This window comes from Pezoporus wallicus, unplaced genomic scaffold (genome assembly GCF_028554395.1).
Source record: "Pezoporus wallicus isolate ANWC-B61680 ecotype Strahan unplaced genomic scaffold, APGP_CSIRO_Pwel_v1 contig_5418, whole genome shotgun sequence".
Taxonomy (NCBI): domain Eukaryota; kingdom Metazoa; phylum Chordata; class Aves; order Psittaciformes; family Psittacidae; genus Pezoporus; species Pezoporus wallicus.
The window spans coordinates 1,798,727-1,816,947 of NW_026640709.1; the positions used below are offsets into that span (position 1 = coordinate 1,798,727).

An 18,221-nucleotide genomic window follows, 5' to 3' on the forward strand; every position below is an offset into this window, starting at 1 on the left:
CAATATGAAATTATGTTGGAAACTGTCTTTTCCTTCTAGAGCTACAGAAGCATGTGCTCTAGAACAGGTTCTCTTCCACACCATAAAACCTCAAATAAAATGTCTGTAGCTTTAAATGAGGACATGCACTCCAAACCAGTTTGAATTAAACAGTCACTGATGACCTGTGCACTGAAATATGCACACGAGATTACTTGCCATTTAAAATTAATGTTATGCATGTATCTGCTATTTTTCTTTCTTGTGATGCCTTGTGGCTTTTATCAAGACGTTACCAGTATCTTAAACCCAGGCATTTGCAATTCTTTTAGAAAGACCTTGAAGTAAATAAACAATAAGTAAACTGTTTTTTGGGGGAGCTTCTCATGCCTATGTTTAGGGATGGAAAAGAGACATAACCAAAAATCAAAGTACAAGAAAAAAACTGGGCATGCAAGACGGACATTTTGACAGGCTGAAAAAAACCTCACCCCAAACCCAACTTTTCCTAAAGCAGAAATTATTTCTTCCCATACTGCTACCATAACAAATACAGTAACCTTTCCAAAAGGAGTAAAGGATCTCAAAAAAACAAGCATAAGCACAAGCATCTTGTATTCAGGATGTACCAGGAAGTACAGAGTGATGTGCATGGAGGCTTCAAAGTGTTCATCAGACACTCCTGTCAGTTAGAAATATTTGTCCTGAATTTCTGGCTCAATTGTTTCAGGATGCTATTTAACATATTGCAAAATACAAGTCACTTAAATACACCCAAAGATGACTCACTGGGAAAGCAGATTACATCTGAAAATGGAAACAGACATATGCAATATATTGACTTTTCAGGAATTTCAAGACAAGGATGGGAGATGAAGAATCAAAACGAGTGCCTCTCTTCTGGGTGATAAGAAAACAAATTTTAGATTAAAGAAATATTTTCTTTATGCTTAACCTTCTTCATGGATTGCTAAGAGACACAAAAATGGCTTTACAGCACTCTCTGATTTTAGTATTTATCAAATCACCTGGAAAAGAAAGAGAGGAATGTGTTGGGAAGGTGAGGGATAGGGAAGATGGGGAGGAACATGAAGATTTGAAAACAGATGTAGATTTTTCCCAGGCATATTTTCTTGAAAATTTGTATTAAGCAGCAAATAAGAAAGTATTTCATATCCATGAAGGCGAAAAAACAGCTTTCTTAAGAAAGCTATCTGTAACTTTCTATATTATAAATGAAGATTCAAAAACTCTGGCTTGTATCTGAATAAAATCCCAAGCTAGGCTTGTGTCAAGTGGGTGTTTGGGAAAATAGTTTACAATCAGAAGTTAGATGAAAAGGTTCCTTCAGGCTCACAGACATCAAAGCAGCCTACTGAGGATCCTATAGCACCCTACAGCCTGATAAAAAGCCAGAGGAAAGCTCCTATGTAAAATACTCCCACCTGGCTTTGTCACAGTCTTGCTGACAAACCTAAACAGGAAAATCCTGAGCTGCAATTTAGTCAGCACACTGCACCTGTAGATAATATTTAGTTACATCCCTCAAGAATCGGTAATTTCTTCTGCAAAAGTTCAAGCTTGCTACAATGCTGTTTTCCTTGACTTACAAGGTTAAAGTCTAGAAAAAGGAAGAAGAGTGGAAAGAACTGTTGAAAAAAGAAATTGCTTCAGGCAGAAAGAAAACCAGACCACCCCCCCCCAACAAACAAACAAAAATACAAACAAACAAAAAAAACCCACAAAAAAAACACAGAAAGAAAAAACAACTTGCTGGCATACTGTAACTGGAGTGATGTACCTTTGAGTAACTGGAGAATAGCTATGTACTGGTGCAGGTACTCCCAACTGGTGTACCAGAGCATGTTTTTGAATATCTAAGTTTCATTCATGGGGTGCTAAATGCAGGAAGATTTACCCAGCCTCTGAATCTGGCTTTGCTGAACACTGCAGTGCTATGCATGCACTGATACTGGTATTCAAGCTCAAAGTTTAAACTTTAAACGTATTAACAAATGTGTACCCATATAAGGTGTAGGAACACTTTAATATATACGTGCACCCGGCCTCAGAAAATGAAGATAAAGTTACTGAGCAACCCCTCAGAGTGCCTTGGCTGCACCCAGCCACATGCAGAAACTCATTGTGTTCACAGCAATGCTGTGAGTTTTCTGTAAATTACTACTATTGCTTATAAAGTAGGTATACAGGTATTGCCCATCTATACTGAAGTAAGCATCAAAGAAAGTAGTTAAGTTGGCTGAAACTGTAAAAGATTAAAGTTAAATATCTACCTCAAGGAAATTTCTAAAACAATACTTTAATACTTTCTAAAAGACATATCAGATCTTACAAGAAAGCTGTCATCTGTCAGACAAAATTTAAGTGCAAGCTGACCAGCACAGCAGTAATTTTAACACTGAACGAAGGTATTAAAGCACTTTAAAGCAGTATGCTTGTTTCAAGTATGGTTGTGTTTCCAGAGATGCCTCTCAATTTAAGAATCATGGCTCAGCTCAGAGGAAAGTAAGTCATAGAAAGCTGCAATTCAATTCCTGAATACTTAGAATAAAGAATACTAAAGGTAAGGAGTTAGATTTTCATAACTACTCCCTTTTCCTATGTTTAAACATAGTACCTTTTCTGTTTCATATCTACCCATGCTAAAAAGGGAGTTTGTATCCCAAAATATTGTTCTGGTTACAGTTTGGAAATCTGGAAAAACCAGATACAGCAATCAGTGACTATTATAAACCGTTTCATATTCACCATTCAATGTCAGACAAGCTTGACAGGTACATATTTCCACAACAGCTATGATTTTAGGTTTCACATGTATCACAGAGAAGCATACTGTACATACCTCTTGTGCTAGTTCTTGTGCATTGGAGATGAGAGGATATGGAGGGCTGGCTTTGTTCATATGCACTGTAACAGCATTGTGTATCTTAAAGGCATTCTGAAAATCAGTATTTTGAACAAGCTGTAAAATGAGAGAGATATCCTCTTGGCTCTGAGGGTCTACCAAAACATGCTGGATATGCTTAAGGGAAGTTAACAGTTCTTCCACTTCTAGGTAGGAAATAACAAAATACAAATAAGATATGAGTTAACAAGATGCATGGTTAAGCAATGTTTATATAAAGATTTTTATAAAAAGTTTTTTTGCTGTTCCTGTTTTTAACCAGCAACGACATATGCATGTTCACTCTGACTTTTAGTAGCAGAACATACCTGAATCAAAAAACGACCACAAAGTTAGTAAAAGGAGACATAAGAAAAAAGCTGATACTGTTTAAATTTAAATTCCTATTGCAGGAGCAGGTCTTCTCTAAAAGAAATCATAAAAGATTCAATAACTGCAGTTCATGTATAGCTAAATGTCAGAGGGACAATTTTGCCACATGAAAATAACTCCTTTACTAAACTGATCTTAATCATGGAACATTCAGTTATATTCATAGAACCATAGAATATGTGGGTTAGAAGGGCCCTTCAGAGGTCATCGAGTCCAAAGTGTAATTTTGATACATCATTCCATGTGTATCTGCCATGGCAGATAACTAAGTATTGCTTAGTTATAGAATGAGTGTTTGATAAGTAAACTACACCTAATTTTTAAACAAAAAATTACGCTCAGGCTTGGCACATTAAAATAAAAAGGTATGCATGAAAAAAAAGTCAACTGTCAGTTCTGAAAGTCATCTGCACCAGAAGAAGGTCTGTATCTTTTACCTACAAGATTATGAGTTCTATTTAGACTATAAAATATTTTAATGAATTTTAATAATCAGTTTCTACATGTTTGCAGAATACTACACAGGTACTAAGTTACTGAGCTTCAAGAACTACTCTGATACTTTATAGATGCTTTTTAAGGACTGTCAAATGAACATGTTTTTGAACCAATCAGGATTTCTGCAAACTATGTCACTTTCCAGTATCAAGTACTGAGGAACTACCTAAAACAAGGAATATGTATTGCACCTATAATGTGAATCAACTCAGGTAAGAAATCCTCAAGCAGGCCAAAAAAACAGTGGATGTTTTGAGCCTGAAATAATGTATGCATTCTCACACATTATCTGACAAAATCTTTTCAGCCACAAGAGGCCAGTCAGCTATCTTCCGTTTTAATAAATTCAAGTAAGCTAGAATTTTGAATCCTGATAGTTTCAAAAAAATGAACAACAAAGAAATTCTCACATTTTAAAACTGTGACTTGATAATGAGGTCAATCTCCCTTACTGGTCTCAAAATGTCAGCGTGGAGAACTTTTAAGATTCAGGAACCTTCATTTATTAGTTATGAGCTAAATGAATGACATTAAAATAGGAATGCTATCAAGACATCATCTAAATTGCACTTTTTACATGAAAATTCACAGGGGATTACTAATCACCAATTACTAACCTGGCTATATTCTGTAAGAAATTTCCTTTACCTAGTTTTAACTTCAAATTCACCAGTACTCTGAACACAATGCTAGACTCGAGCACAAGATTAAAACAGCTGATAACTGGGCACATGAAAACTGTAATTCCTAATAAATTACACATTTGAAACAAGTTTAATGGTTTTCATTTTGGACAAAGAATACCTACACGTTTTCAATTCCGAGTTTGCACGTCAGTCTTCTGTATAATAAAAGGAAACAACCAATACAGAGCTAATTCTGTACTGTCTGCAGGACAATAAAAAAAACAAACCCAACCCTTCCAGAACCATTCCACACATGCCAAAAACATCCTGCCCACAGAAGGTCAAAGGCTTCTTCCTGTAACTACCAAGGAAGCTAAGTGCAGTAGTACAAAAGCTGCATGGAAAGGTCAGATTCTGGCTGTGCAGGATATTCCACAGGTGAAATCCCGTACAGCTCACAACACTAATTAAGGCAGCCAATGTCTCACTAGAGAACTGTATACACAATATACCGCTTACCACACAGAGGGAAATGCCATTTGGAGAGAAGGCTAAAGAATACTCTACAAGCAAGAATATTTGCTAAATAGGACACTGTCAGCTGGCAAAATTCTGATCTAGGGCAGTATGCGCACTATCAAAGCACCTCAGCAACTGATTCTCCCAAGTCAGAGAAGTGCACTATTCAAGCATTTAATAAAAACTGTAAACCAGTCAGATGTTACTGTAAAGTTCCTACTGATACCTGCCCAATTAAACACACCAACTCAAAATTCTACCAGTCGTTACTGTTACCAGATTCAAAAAACAGTAAGGCATTACAGAAGAACCTCACCTCTTCTGACTCTCCCTATGCCTAAACTATTTTATTCCATTATTTTTTGTCTATCCCCCCTTATATATCAGAGGATTCAAATACATAATACCCATATGCGCACACGCAATTCTAAAATATATTCCATAAATACATTTTATTCTGCATAAAAGATGTCCTATTCCTAGATGCCTCTATGTATTCTTGTTTCAGCACTTTACTATTTCCTTCTGGGTCGCCCTTTCTGTCAGACTATCACAGTACTCTCTCCTCCCTGCATAATTCCTTTCTATACTGAATCCTTTGTGCTGGATGCAAAAGCCCTATACCAAATGATATGCCTCCCCATGGAGCAAAAAACCAACCAACCAACCAAAAAAACAAACCCATTACAGTTCTAAAAGAGAAATAATGCTTAAAAGGAGTGACATGAAACATTCCCCAAAAGCTAGTAATCCATTGCCTAGTCCCTTTTTTAATAAAAATAACTCACATACACATCTGTCTAGTTCTCTCTAGGTTCCCGATTCTGAATTCTAAATCGGAGATTAGATTTTGTTGCATGTTTTTTGTTTTGGTAGTCTTAAAAAAAGAAAAAATCCAAGCAACAAAGACTCCATCTCTAGACATTTCCTACTGCAAGGGTTGTCTGGAGGAAAAAAGATCAGTAAAAGACTAACATCTGCATTTACTCACAGAAAAATGTCAGGGTTCTTTGGCAGAACAAGTCCATTTTTTAACGGCAGATCAATTACCAATCAAGTACTTTTTAAAAAAAGTCTTCTTTTACAAGTAGTGTTGCAGCCTTTCTTCCATTAGGCTATGAAATGGCTGGAATGTGACTGAGCACTGCGAGATATGCACATTAATCAAAAGACTGCAGGGCAAAAGTATGCAACTGCAGGGGAGGACCCATGGTCACAGCCTAACATGTTAGATTAGAAAAAGAAAATAGCTGCTGTTTATCATCTCAAACAAAAATTTATGAACAGCAAACTTAAGATATAATTGGATTTATTACATGTCAGCACTAAGATCTTAATTCCCAACCTTTTTACAGATCCCTAGAGTAATTCTATGTGCTGGTATTAGCACACTAATACTCTGCATATTACTTGAATCACAGGGCTAAATATTGTTTTACCCAAAACTGTTTCTGAAATTTTTTTTATAAATACTAAGTATTAAAAAAACAAACCCCAAAACCCAACCCAAAGCCAAACAAATAGGCACATTTTCCTCTAAAAACCCCAGTTCACTGTAGCCAGAAAAGGTTCAGAGTGTCAGTTACTCATTTAACTAAATTAGCTGAATGGACTGCAGCAAACAAAACCTCTGCATTTTATAGGAGTAAACTGCTATGAAAAACTCAGATATTTACATGCACATGTTCTAAGTGCAAATCAAGTTATTTCTATTAAGACAGCTGTCTAAATCATATACTGTTTTTATAACAAACATGCTCTTTAAAATTATTTTGTGGCCTGTTTTATAAATACAATCCAATCTCCTTAATCTAGTCTGCCTTTTAAGATGAAAAGATTAAGGCCTTGGCAAAGATCTGCCACATTTAATGCTGGAACTTATGGAACATTTGCAAAACTAAAAATACAGACAATCAGGTCAATATTCCTATTTTAAACATATATTTTTAGAAGCTCTACTGACTAACACACACACACAAACCACAAAAAAGCAAAACTAAAATCAGTATTTTAAAAAAGACTGAATAAGGGTAGGTTTTGGACAAAGTCAGGGGCTAGCAAGTTTCTCAGAGACCAAAAAGTTGTATACGCAAACTTACAAAAAATCAGGCCTCTCCAGTTCAGGTATCGGATAAAAAAGCAGAAGAGATAATGAACTCAAATCTTCTCTATGAACCCATATTATTTTGTGAGTGTGCATGTGTGTATATATGCTTGTAAGGCAACATCCCATGTCCCAATATTAATCAGGGACAGCTTTCAGAATTTAAAAAAAAAAAAAATTCTTCTCAAATTCAGCATTAGTGTCAGTATGATTAATCAGGAAACTGGAAAAAGGATGTGCTTAAAAGTGGAGGAAAATTTTGGAAGAGGCAAAGTTACTGCAGAAGAACTTTGTTAAATTTAAAATTATGACTCAGTTTTTCACAACACTGATGATTGAACAGAAATTTTTTATGGATTATGTAAGTTAAGAGATTCCCAGCATTTCATTTATGACATATTTTTTAAGTTTGCAACTCAACATCACAGGTGAGTATAACAAAAGCACCACTCTTAACAGAAGTTCTTAACTATTATAAATCCTCCTTCTGAATCTTAAGTCTACTTGATCCAAATTGTTACTATGATTCTGTCCAGCAAGGAAATAGAGGTAGTATGTTTGCATGCCTGTCAATATTATGTCATGACTTCTATGATTGAAATAGATGCTTATGAAGCCCTGGTGCATATATAGATCTATCATGATCTAGCCTAACCACATCTCCTAAAGCTCTTTGCCTTTCACTTTTACTGTTTGACATCAATCTTTGCATCTTCTGTTTTGTGTTCCCTCTAAGAAAAGAATTTCACAATCAAGTATCTAATAATGACAACTATAAAGCAAACGATTTCAGAACCACTCTCTTTAAAAACTACTAACATTACATTTTCATCAATGTCCAAGTGTTAAGGTAAGCAGATTTTCACTATCAATGTCAACACTTTAAGAGTGTAAATTATATTAGGTGAAAAATTGATAATGCAAGACAGTTAGAAGAAATCCCCAGAGTGTTTCTGAAATATTAAAACCTTGTGTTTTGATTTTAAATTACAGTAAGTGTTTATTAATTGCTTAGTCTGGTCTGTGCTTCATCAAATATAATACAATTGGGTATTACTTGCATGGCTTTCCCCAGCGTAAAGACAGTGAAGACATCCACTGAATTCATTAGTTATCTACAGTGTATTTGACTGGTCCCCCAATGAATCGGTTTTGAAAAGCTATTTGCTGAAGCACACAGCCTGATGCTTGACTAAATAAACAAATAAACCCTCAAACCACCCAAATCCAAAGAACCAGAAGACATTAAACCTGCATATGAATTAGCTAAATTGCGTTTTCAGTGGCCCAAAAGAACATTAGTATCGTATCAACTAATTATTTTCCCTATTAGTCCATTCATTGCATTTTACCTACCTAGTGTCTTCACAGTATAATGAGGACTCTCCAAAACAATTCCTTCTTCTGTGTCAAATATAGGATTATCTATTCCAGTTTTAGGAGGAATTTGTGCCAGCTTTTTTAGCCTCATAGAAGCAGTAAGGTCCAGTTCTTGTTTCTTTCCCTCTTCTTCCCGTCTGCGCCTTATGTCCTCCTGTTGCTGTCGAATTCGTTCGAGTTGAGCGCTCCGCCGCATGGGCATCATCCTGGAGCCCAAATCACCAGGGCAATCAACCCCCATTTCTCTGTGCTTCTGAGGCTCATCAGGAGATGCAAGATACACATTTTTTACTTCAATGTCAGAATCTTCTGTGATATGTCCATTCATATGAGAAGTTGTCATGATTGGTTTTAATTATTCTCTTCAAACAGAAATGCTGTTATTAGGCCAGTTTTCACTATGACGTTGCATAAAATCCATTATAACTTCAAAAATATTTCCCTTCCATCACAAGACAGCTGAAGAAACATCTAGCAGGACTCTAATGAAAGATATTAGAAAGAAGTTAGTGAATAACTGCATTAATAAGACAACACCAAAGACAATTCTCCAGGTCACAGAATCATAGAATAATTAGGGCTGGAAAGGACCTTAAGATCATCAAGGTCCAAACCCCCTGCCATGGGCAGGGACACCTCACACTAAACCATGTCACCCAAGGCTCTGTCCAACCTGGCCTTGAACACCACCAAGCAGAGTGCATTTACAACTTCCATGGGCAACCCATTCCAGTGCCTCACCACCCTCACAGTAAAGAACTTCCTCCTTGTATCTAATCTAAACTTCCCCTGTTTAAGTTTGAACCTGTTACCCCTTGTTCTATCACTACAGTCCCTAATGAAGAGTCCTTCCCCAGCATCCTTATAGGCCCCCTGCAGATACTGGAAGGCTGCTATGAGGTCTCCACGCAGCCTTCTTTTCTCCAGGCTGAACAGCCCCAACTTTCTCAGCCTGTCTTCATACAGGAGGTGCTCAAGCCCCCCCATCATCCTCGTGGCCCTCCTCTGTGCTTGTTCCAACAGCTCCAGGTCCTCTACAATTTAGAGACAAGGATGTCGTGCAGGACAGTGTTGAGCACTTTGCACAAGTCCAGGTAGATGACACTGACTGCTTTGCCCCTGGCCATCAGTTCTGCAACCCCATCATAGAAGGCCACTAAACTGGTCAGGCAGGATTTCCCCTCAGTGAAGCCATGCTGGCTGTCACCAAGCACATTGTTGATTTTCATGTGCTTTAGCATGCCATCCAGGAGAATCTGCTCCAAGATTTTGCCAGGCACAGAGGTGAGACTGACTGGTCTGTAATTCCCCTGGTCATCCATTTTCCCCTTCTTGAAAATGGGGGTTATATTTCCCTTTTTCCAGTCGTTGGGAACTTCACCTGACTGCCATGATTTTTCAAATATGTTGGACAGTGGCTTAGCAACTTCATTCACCAGCTCCTTCAGGACCCACAGATGGATTTCATCAGGACCTATGGACTTGTGCACATTCAGGTTCTTAAGATGGTCTTGAACCAGATCCTCTCCTACAGTGGGCCTAAGGTCCTCATTCCCACAGTCCCTGCATCTGCCTTCCAAGACTTGGGTGGTGGGGTCAGAGCATTTGCCAGTGAAGACTGAGGCAAAGAAGTGGTTAAGAAACCCTTGGAGAAGGCTGAGTTTCTTAAAGGCCCTCAGGTGTCACAAAAGGTGTAACTTGTCCTCCACATTTACATAGTGCTTTTTCCCCTACTAAGAACTACAGAACCCTCATACATTTGTTTCACACATTTAATAAACTTGATACTCCAAGATTACAGAAGAATTACTGTTCAAACTAACCTTCAAGCCTCTTGTATTTCCTTATCGAAGCAGTGGAGATTCTACACTTACTACACACATTTACAAATTAGAGGTTTTCTGGAAGTTCTCACTCAGTTTTAGTTTATCCTTTCGTTCTTAAAAAGTCCAACACAAACCATACTTATGATCCTACAAGCACTAAACAGGAGTAATTTATTATAAACAAGAAGCTCAGAAGAAGTTTAATAAGTTAAATTCAAGTAAAGGTATTTGCATTTATTATTCATAAATTGAGGCATTTTTATGTAGACATCACTTCCTAGGTTCACAGACAACAAATTGGGCATAGAGTTCTTCCAAGGTTATTCTATATAAAGCAGTCTGGAGCTGCACTGACAAAATTTGAAGTAGGGATAAAGTCCTACAACAAGGGTTGGACTACTCTTAGTAATTCCTATGGGTATGTACTAAAGCAGAAAGAATTAAATACAAGAGTAGAAATCCTTGTGTGAGTGGTACAGAAGTGTAGATTTGACAGAGAACAATAATTTCCACAGTCAAGTAGTGACATTCCACTACACTCCTTACACCTTATTTGTTTTTGCATTCTTGATGATTTAGACTCAAGAACTTAAGTGTCCTGATAAAAGTAACAGCTCAGCACTTACTTATATATAACAATGGGTTTTATACCACATTGCCTTTCTATATCAAAGTCAGTGATACATTATCCTCACTAAGACCAATTAAAAGGTCATTAAAAAAAAAAAAAAAATCAATAAATAGTTGTGTTCAGTATTACCAACACTTAATTCAAGTTTCTTTTTATTAACGTATTTTGTAGTATTTCCTCTCACTAGTTTAAGTTTTATTATACACTTGAAGCACCAAGACCAAAAAAATACCTCACAACCAACTTTCTTAAACCAAATGTTTGTGTTTGGAGGAGGAAAGGAAAGATGCTTATGTTGTAATTAAGCTGAAAATTAAATATCAATAGTTCTGTTTTGGAGGAGCACCAACAGAGACTCCTACACAAGTTTCTGCCAGCCTGCAATTCTAAAGAAGTACAGCTTTTCATTTTCATAAGGAGCAGGACACAGCTACCTACAGCAACAGTTTCCTTTCTTTCCTGTCCATCCACAACTAGCAGTTATCACCAAAAACTTCAACGTAGGAAATATTAAAGCATTTCAGTGGCAGTAAAAATTATTTTTTGCCTTTAAAAGATACTTAACTGCGCTGCACTGATACACGAAAGTTGTTTCAATGCTCAACATTCCCATACTGAGAAAAAAAAAAGAAAAAAATCAGGCAACAAAAAAAAAAGCCCATCAATAGCTGCACAGTAGTGGGGCTACAACTGCAAGTACTACATAATTATTTGGCACCTCTAAAACTTTCAGTTAAGAGTCCAACTTGAACAGCTTTTCAAATAATAAAATCACAAAGTTAGCATTCAGACTGGCTTATATAAAGCACCATATCAAAATATGGTCTCAAATTCAGAGAGCAACAGATAGCAATTTAGCAAAATGATAGTCAGAAAGTTACATTTCCCTTTCTGTAAAGGCAACTTCTCTGTACAGAAATACCAGTCCCAATGAAGGAAGTCTCACTGGGTACAATAAAACTGCAAAGAGCACTAATTTAGCTGAGGGTGGAAGGTAAATCAAATTCTCACATCCACATTGTACTGGCCACAGCTTGCCTGAGGACCTGAACCTTCTGAAAGTTACATTCATCTTTTTTCAACTCTGACAAGCTGAAAGAAAACTCACATTCCTCAGTCCATAGGGTACAACTAACAGGTGTCAAAACAATTTTGAGGGGATGAATATCCATTTACTCAGCACTAAAGAAGTCAAACACACTACCTGAGGATACACGAGTAAAACCAGCTTTAAAGATACCACTGTAATACTCAATCATGTGTAAGCTAAGTACTGTCTCACTCACTAATGAAGAATCTACACATCAGAAAATGAAGCTGATAGCCAGTATTTACTAACTGACCAAAAATATTTAAGGTAGGATTAGCTACATTTCCTCCATCAAATTTAAAAATACTAGCTACCTAAGACAAAGAGTCAGAAAAAGGGCACAAGAAAAACTCATGTATCTGTATATAGGATGAGAAAGGTTTAAATCTCTTTAGCTGTAAGTACTATAGGCCAGAGAAACAAAAATATGGTCTGAGGTAAACATTAGTAACAGGCAACCATTAGTAATATTGCTTACATTTTCAGTATAAGTTCCATGCAAGATTCAAAGAGCATAAGATTTCTTGGAACAGAGTAACCAAGACATTTAAGTAGGCTATAACAGTAGCTGCTCACTTTCAGTATTTAAGATCTAAATCAGTTAAGAAACAAACAAAAGTTACAGAAAACATAGAGCTGTCCTGCAGTCACACTTTAACAACAATATTCAGAAAACTGTCATCAAAATTCAAGAGTTTTAGGAAAATTTTAAATAGAAAATATTTTGACATCGCAGAAAGTTAGGTTTCTCTGAAGCAGTCAATAAACAGTACAGGCAAAGTAATCACACTCAGATAATACAAAAGATAATACAAAATACCACTTATCAGGCAGCCTAAAATTTGACATTACTAAAATACCAAACCAAATCCACAAAAATCTGCTCCTCACCCCCCATCCCCATCCCTGATATAACTAGTTGGTAATCCATAAAAGTATAGGCATGCTGCAAGTCTGGAATGCTGGAACAACTCTCTTTGATTAAAGATCTTCTGATAATGGTTGACCCCTTCCAAACCTAACTCCACTGCTCTTTCTGCTGTCTCAAGTCTGCTTCAGACATCACAAATCCTCATCTCCAGCAGTCTTGGAAAACTGCTACTGCCCAATGCAATACACATCATTCATCATATTGACCCCTAATCATGTCAGGCTTCTAACACTCTTTAACCACTCCAAATACACTAAACAAAGCACATACACCCGAAGCTCTGTCAAAGAATAAATATACACAAACACAATCATCTTGGTGTGTGAGAGATGCCAGTACAAGATACATACTGACAGGGAGAGAAACAGAAGTTCTGTAAGGTGGTTTAAGTTTTTACTTGCTTCCTGTGGACTGTGGCTGGTGTGCATAGCAATCCTAATTGCTTTAGCAACTAAATTTTGTACAGTAAAATTAAATTTGTTTTGCTTCAGCCACTTCCAAAGAGCAAAAATGACATTTTCTGGAGGCTGAGGCATTGTTGTACATTTCGATGTTGTTTAAAATTCTTTCAGTGCTGGAAGTATGATTAGTCTTGATAGTTTCCTTTTTAAAATTCATTAAAACTGCAAATTCTGAATGACTGCAAGGGAGTTCAGTGCTCACCTGCAGTTGAATTTCATTAGTTTTGGCATGGTTGAGAGCATAAAAACCCAATCTACATCTGTAATTATATTACAAACACAAGAAATATGTATTTAAGATCAGCTGCAGTGCAAAGGATTTATGATCATCTGAAAGCCATATAGTATGATAGACATGGTATATTAAAAAATTCATTAAAACACCTGGAAGAATTCTAGGTTGCTGAAGTGAATTAAAAATTAGATTAAAATCACTTACAAGATGGCTCCTGATATCTGAATTACTAACAAGATATGAGCATGTAATTATGCTACAGAACAATACTACGTATTATTAATGGCTCACATAATGGTGGGTTTTCTGGTGATTTTACTCAGTGTTTCAGATTTCTAAGCAAGCAAGACCCAAGTCATAAAAACTGCAAAATAAAACACTTTAGTAATTCCCAAAATGGGAGCTCAATATAGGAAAAAAATTCTCACATCTTTCCCTGCATCATCTCTCAAGCATCATTTGTTTCTTCAACAGCATTTCAGTGAACCTGCAAGACTGAGAGACTTAGAAGACAATTGCAGAAAGGAAAACACAACACAAACCATGTTGCACAACATAAAATTCACCACTACCTGATGAAAGTTAAAGACTGGAATTTATGGTAGAAAATACTTCACAGGTATTTCCTATGGAGCTTAAGAGTACATGAAATGCCTGGTACAGACTGAAGCAGTCTGACTTCTTTCAAAAGCAAGTAAAAGTTACAAAATCTATGACTACTTGATACAAAAAACTGTGTAATAAAAAAGAGAATTCTATTTACACTAGTTTTGCAACACATTCAAGACTGACTTCTGATATGGTTGATTTGGTTTTTTTAGTCTGCAATATTTCACATGATTTCCTCTAGTTAGATGTTCTAGCACAGTCTTGGTATCAGAAGAGAACTCTTCCTCTAATATCCAGCTGACTCTTATTTCTAGTAATTTCAAACCAGAGGTCATTATAAAATCTGTCAAGCACAGTAACTCAGTTCATATGTATTTCAAAGGGCTTTCAGACATGCCAAGAGGTTTTAACATTCCATGCTCACTTAAATGTGCAAGATATGTGCATAAGCAGCAAAACGGCTAAACCCTCAAAAGTAAAGTAATTTTCATTGTTAGCACTTTCTAAGTTACACCTGCACCAGAGCAGTAACAATGTTAACTTGCAACATTAAAGCACACAGAAATTGATGAAAAATTCAGATGCTAAGGTTAGATTCCAGCTTTATAAATTGTATAAACAAACTGCTCAAATGGCAAACCTGGGAAACTGTAAGTACTTCTTTGAATCTCATCAGTATTGCACTTAAGAACATTTAATTTATGACACATTTAATTTTATTAGGCTTGCCTATCTGTTGATGCAGTGGCAACAATCAAGAAAGTCAGAGTGTAGACTGGCCAGTTCTTGAGCTATCAACTCCCAAAGAGTTATCACTGTTACCTACAGAACTGATATGAACAAAGTGTTCCCCATGAGAAACATGAACCAATAAAAGTACATCATGTCAACCAACAGCCACATCACTTGGACTTCTCAATCAACTTCACCTTTGCAGTGAAAAATATGCAAGATACCTTTGCAATTTCTGAGCACAAATTATATGAAATTATAACACGCAATTTCATTGTATATTTGCACAACAAACAAGAGGGTGGATTTTAACCTGTTTCACTGCAGAAGCATAAATTCCTTTCTAAGGTAAATCCAAAGGCTGTTTTATATTCAGTGTAATAGGACAGATTATTCCTGTTTCAGTCACTTGTAACTTTTAGCCACATCAGTCTACCAGATATATTTCTAAAAGAGCTCATGTTAAACCACCCAGTGAGACAGACAATGGAGTTTAGATACACAACTCTTGCTGCTTCAAAATTAGAAGCAGAAATGCAAGACTTCTGTTTGTTATCGCTAATCAAAGCTTCATTGCCAAATGTCCAAACTTGCAGCCAGTTGTCATCTGGCCATGGGAGGTAATGTTTATGCCCCTCCAGTTTTTCTGGTGCCAGGGCTCCCCTGTGCAGCAGCTGCACCTCCATTTGCAGGGTTAGCCCTGCATTCCCTTGCTGGCCCCAGAGCACTGGAGGTTCCCATGGCCACAGCTCTGCCAGCTCCACAGGACTTACATCATCCGCCAACCATGCAGTGCTGCTCCTCGGCTCGCTCTGCTGCTTCTCCCCAGGTTTTGAGACTGGCACTCTGTCTTCCAGCCCTGTTAGAACGCGAGACAATTACTCGAATCCAGAGGATCAAAAAAACCTTTTGTGAGTTCTATCAAGCTTGGTCAGCAGATGGCTAAAATCTCTCAACACACGGCAACAGCGAGGCCAAGAAAATCTCTGACATTCAGCACTTCCACTGGTCTATTTACAGTAGTCAATAGAAAAAAAAAAAATAAAAAATCACAGCCTAAATGATTCAGGTGAGTGAAATCAGTTGAAAAGCTATGTTGGATACATCACAATAGATTACTTCTGGTAATATATTTTAGCTCTTTTAGGTCTAAAGAAATTAACGCCCCTTAGAATAAGCATGATTAAAGCTTTAAGGAACTAAACAGGCTGATTTTTAGAAAAAGGAACACTTAAATCTTACTTAAATTCTTACCAATCTCTGTGAAAAACACATGCTGCATGCTCTACTAGCAGCAATCTTCCTTGATTAGTATCTCAGTAGTGAGCTCCTTTAACTAGTAAAAACGATAGCACAGGTCAAGCAGAACCACTGCACAAGAAGCTTTCTTTAGTCCTAACAAATCTGACTTTCCACTGCAGTATGTAAATGCTTTTTTCTCGGTTACACAAATAGTTAAAATGCTTCCAAAGTTAATCAAGATTGAAAAAAAACTGTTGAAAACACTAAAGATAAAAATCTTTCTTACATGCCACAATTCCCTTAGTTTAAAATACAAACTACCACTTAAACATCATTACTGCTTTTTACACCTAATGAAAAGTCATTCCATTCCTGCTTTTTAGACCTAATGAAAAATAGACACAAGGGGGAATTACGTTTCAGCTGAGGTGACTACAGATGTACTGCAGAGAGAGAATGACAGAAACAAATCAAAACAGGCTTTCAAGAAGCTTACTGCTGAAAATCACATCTACATAGAAAAAACTAAGACTTTTGCCAAGGTCCTTTAAGCATGCTTTTAAATTCAATAACACAGTATTTAGCTTCTGTTTATATTTTGCCATTTGTATCATCAGCAAAGCTCTAATGTAGTTTAACACCTTTTAACACTTTGAGCAACTCCTCGTGCACACAAGACCCGAATTCTGCTTTCTGTGAGGAGCACAGCAGAGGGCAGTGCTCTCTACACCAACCCGTGAAAACCTGGGTTGGGGGAATAAAAAAAACCCAAAACGCTCGGTTTCAAAAAGTAGCTCACAGAAAGGATCGCCACTGCAGCTCATTAACTAGTCTGACACCCACAGTACCCCAAACCACCACCCAGATTTATTATTATTACCCTGGCATCCCACTATGGCTCACATTAATAGACTACAACTATGCATACATCTGAACACTCAGCTCTGATCAAGTCTTTAGCACCAACAATCCCTGTCAGAAGAAATATTCTGAATATGAGTGGATAATAGGGATGTCTATGGGCTGCAATGAAAAGATTAGAGTGAAAAAAAAAAAGAATTATCTTAATTTAGCAGTTATTCCGAATGCTCAGAAACCTTACAGCGTAACAAATGAAGACTAAAGAGATTCCTGGAATTCCAAGGATTGTTAACAGATCTCACAGAGCAGCCAGAAGCATGATAACAAGACAGTAATTTCTTATCACCTATTCACAGACAGTTAAGACTTCAGATTTCATTGTCTTAAAAGTAAACATGTCTATCCTTGTTTGAAACAGTGGTCATATTCACTATGAAATTGAAAATACGCTATTTCAGTTCTCTTGTAAGGTTCCCTCACCCCCTTCAAATTGGATCCTTTTTGGCTTGGCCTCTTGCATCCTGTTCTCATGTTAATCCCCGTACTTTTTTAGCCTGTTATTTTTTATGTCAATGCTTGTCACTGCTTCACTATGTAAACCATATTATTAATAGCAAAAATTTGTGATTATTAATATGTAAATACCACTTTCACTTCAGAAAGGTGACTGAAGCAAAATTATATTAATAATCCCAAATTAAACTGAAGATATGATGTTCCAAAATTTACATCTCATCTGACCTTTAAACACAAAATAGCATTAGCTTAGTCCTGTACAACAAGCTGTTAAGCCGTATTTGCAGTATCCTGGGGAAGGAGAAATTTCTTCCTTACTTACATTTTAATATTCCAATACCTGCTGAAACACATTTAGAAATACCTTCTAAAGAAAAAGGGAGGAAGAGAGGTAGTCTTCACAAATTTCATCCAAAAATGCTGGAACATTCCTTATCTATTTCCACAATCTTCAGAGAGGTTAGACGTAGGGACTAAGACAGTCTTTCAAATTTATATGACTGAGCTATCAGCTTTGCAAGTTCAAAAAGCAAAGTCTCACAACATCATGTAACAAAGATACATGTGCCAGCCTTTTTCTGTAGCCTTCTTCCATGGGCTTTCTTTCAACTCTTTTTTGCAATATTATCTGAATGGGTGACAAAGTAATTTTTATTATTATTGTCCTTAACAATTTAACCTGA

General features: G+C 36.7%; 1 protein-coding gene across 2 annotated transcripts in view; it reads right to left on the reverse strand.

Moving 5' to 3' along the window:
- The window catches only part of PALS1 (protein associated with LIN7 1, MAGUK p55 family member), a 55,327-nt gene that overhangs the window by 16,472 nt on the left and 20,634 nt on the right, over positions 1–18,221 (reverse strand). Inside the window, exons 1-3 of one of the 2 annotated variants that reach the window (XM_057420167.1) lie at positions 15,693–15,773; positions 8,381–8,886; positions 2,843–3,051 (exon numbers count right to left, since the gene is read on the reverse strand). In XM_057420167.1, the coding sequence (XP_057276150.1) occupies positions 2,843–3,051; positions 8,381–8,747 (576 nt within the window). In that variant the 5' untranslated portion in view covers positions 8,748–8,886; positions 15,693–15,773. Of the gene's footprint in view, positions 1–2,842; positions 3,052–8,380; positions 8,887–15,692; positions 15,774–18,221 lie in introns of those variants that run through there. The other variant, XM_057420169.1, reaches the window with a different exon arrangement.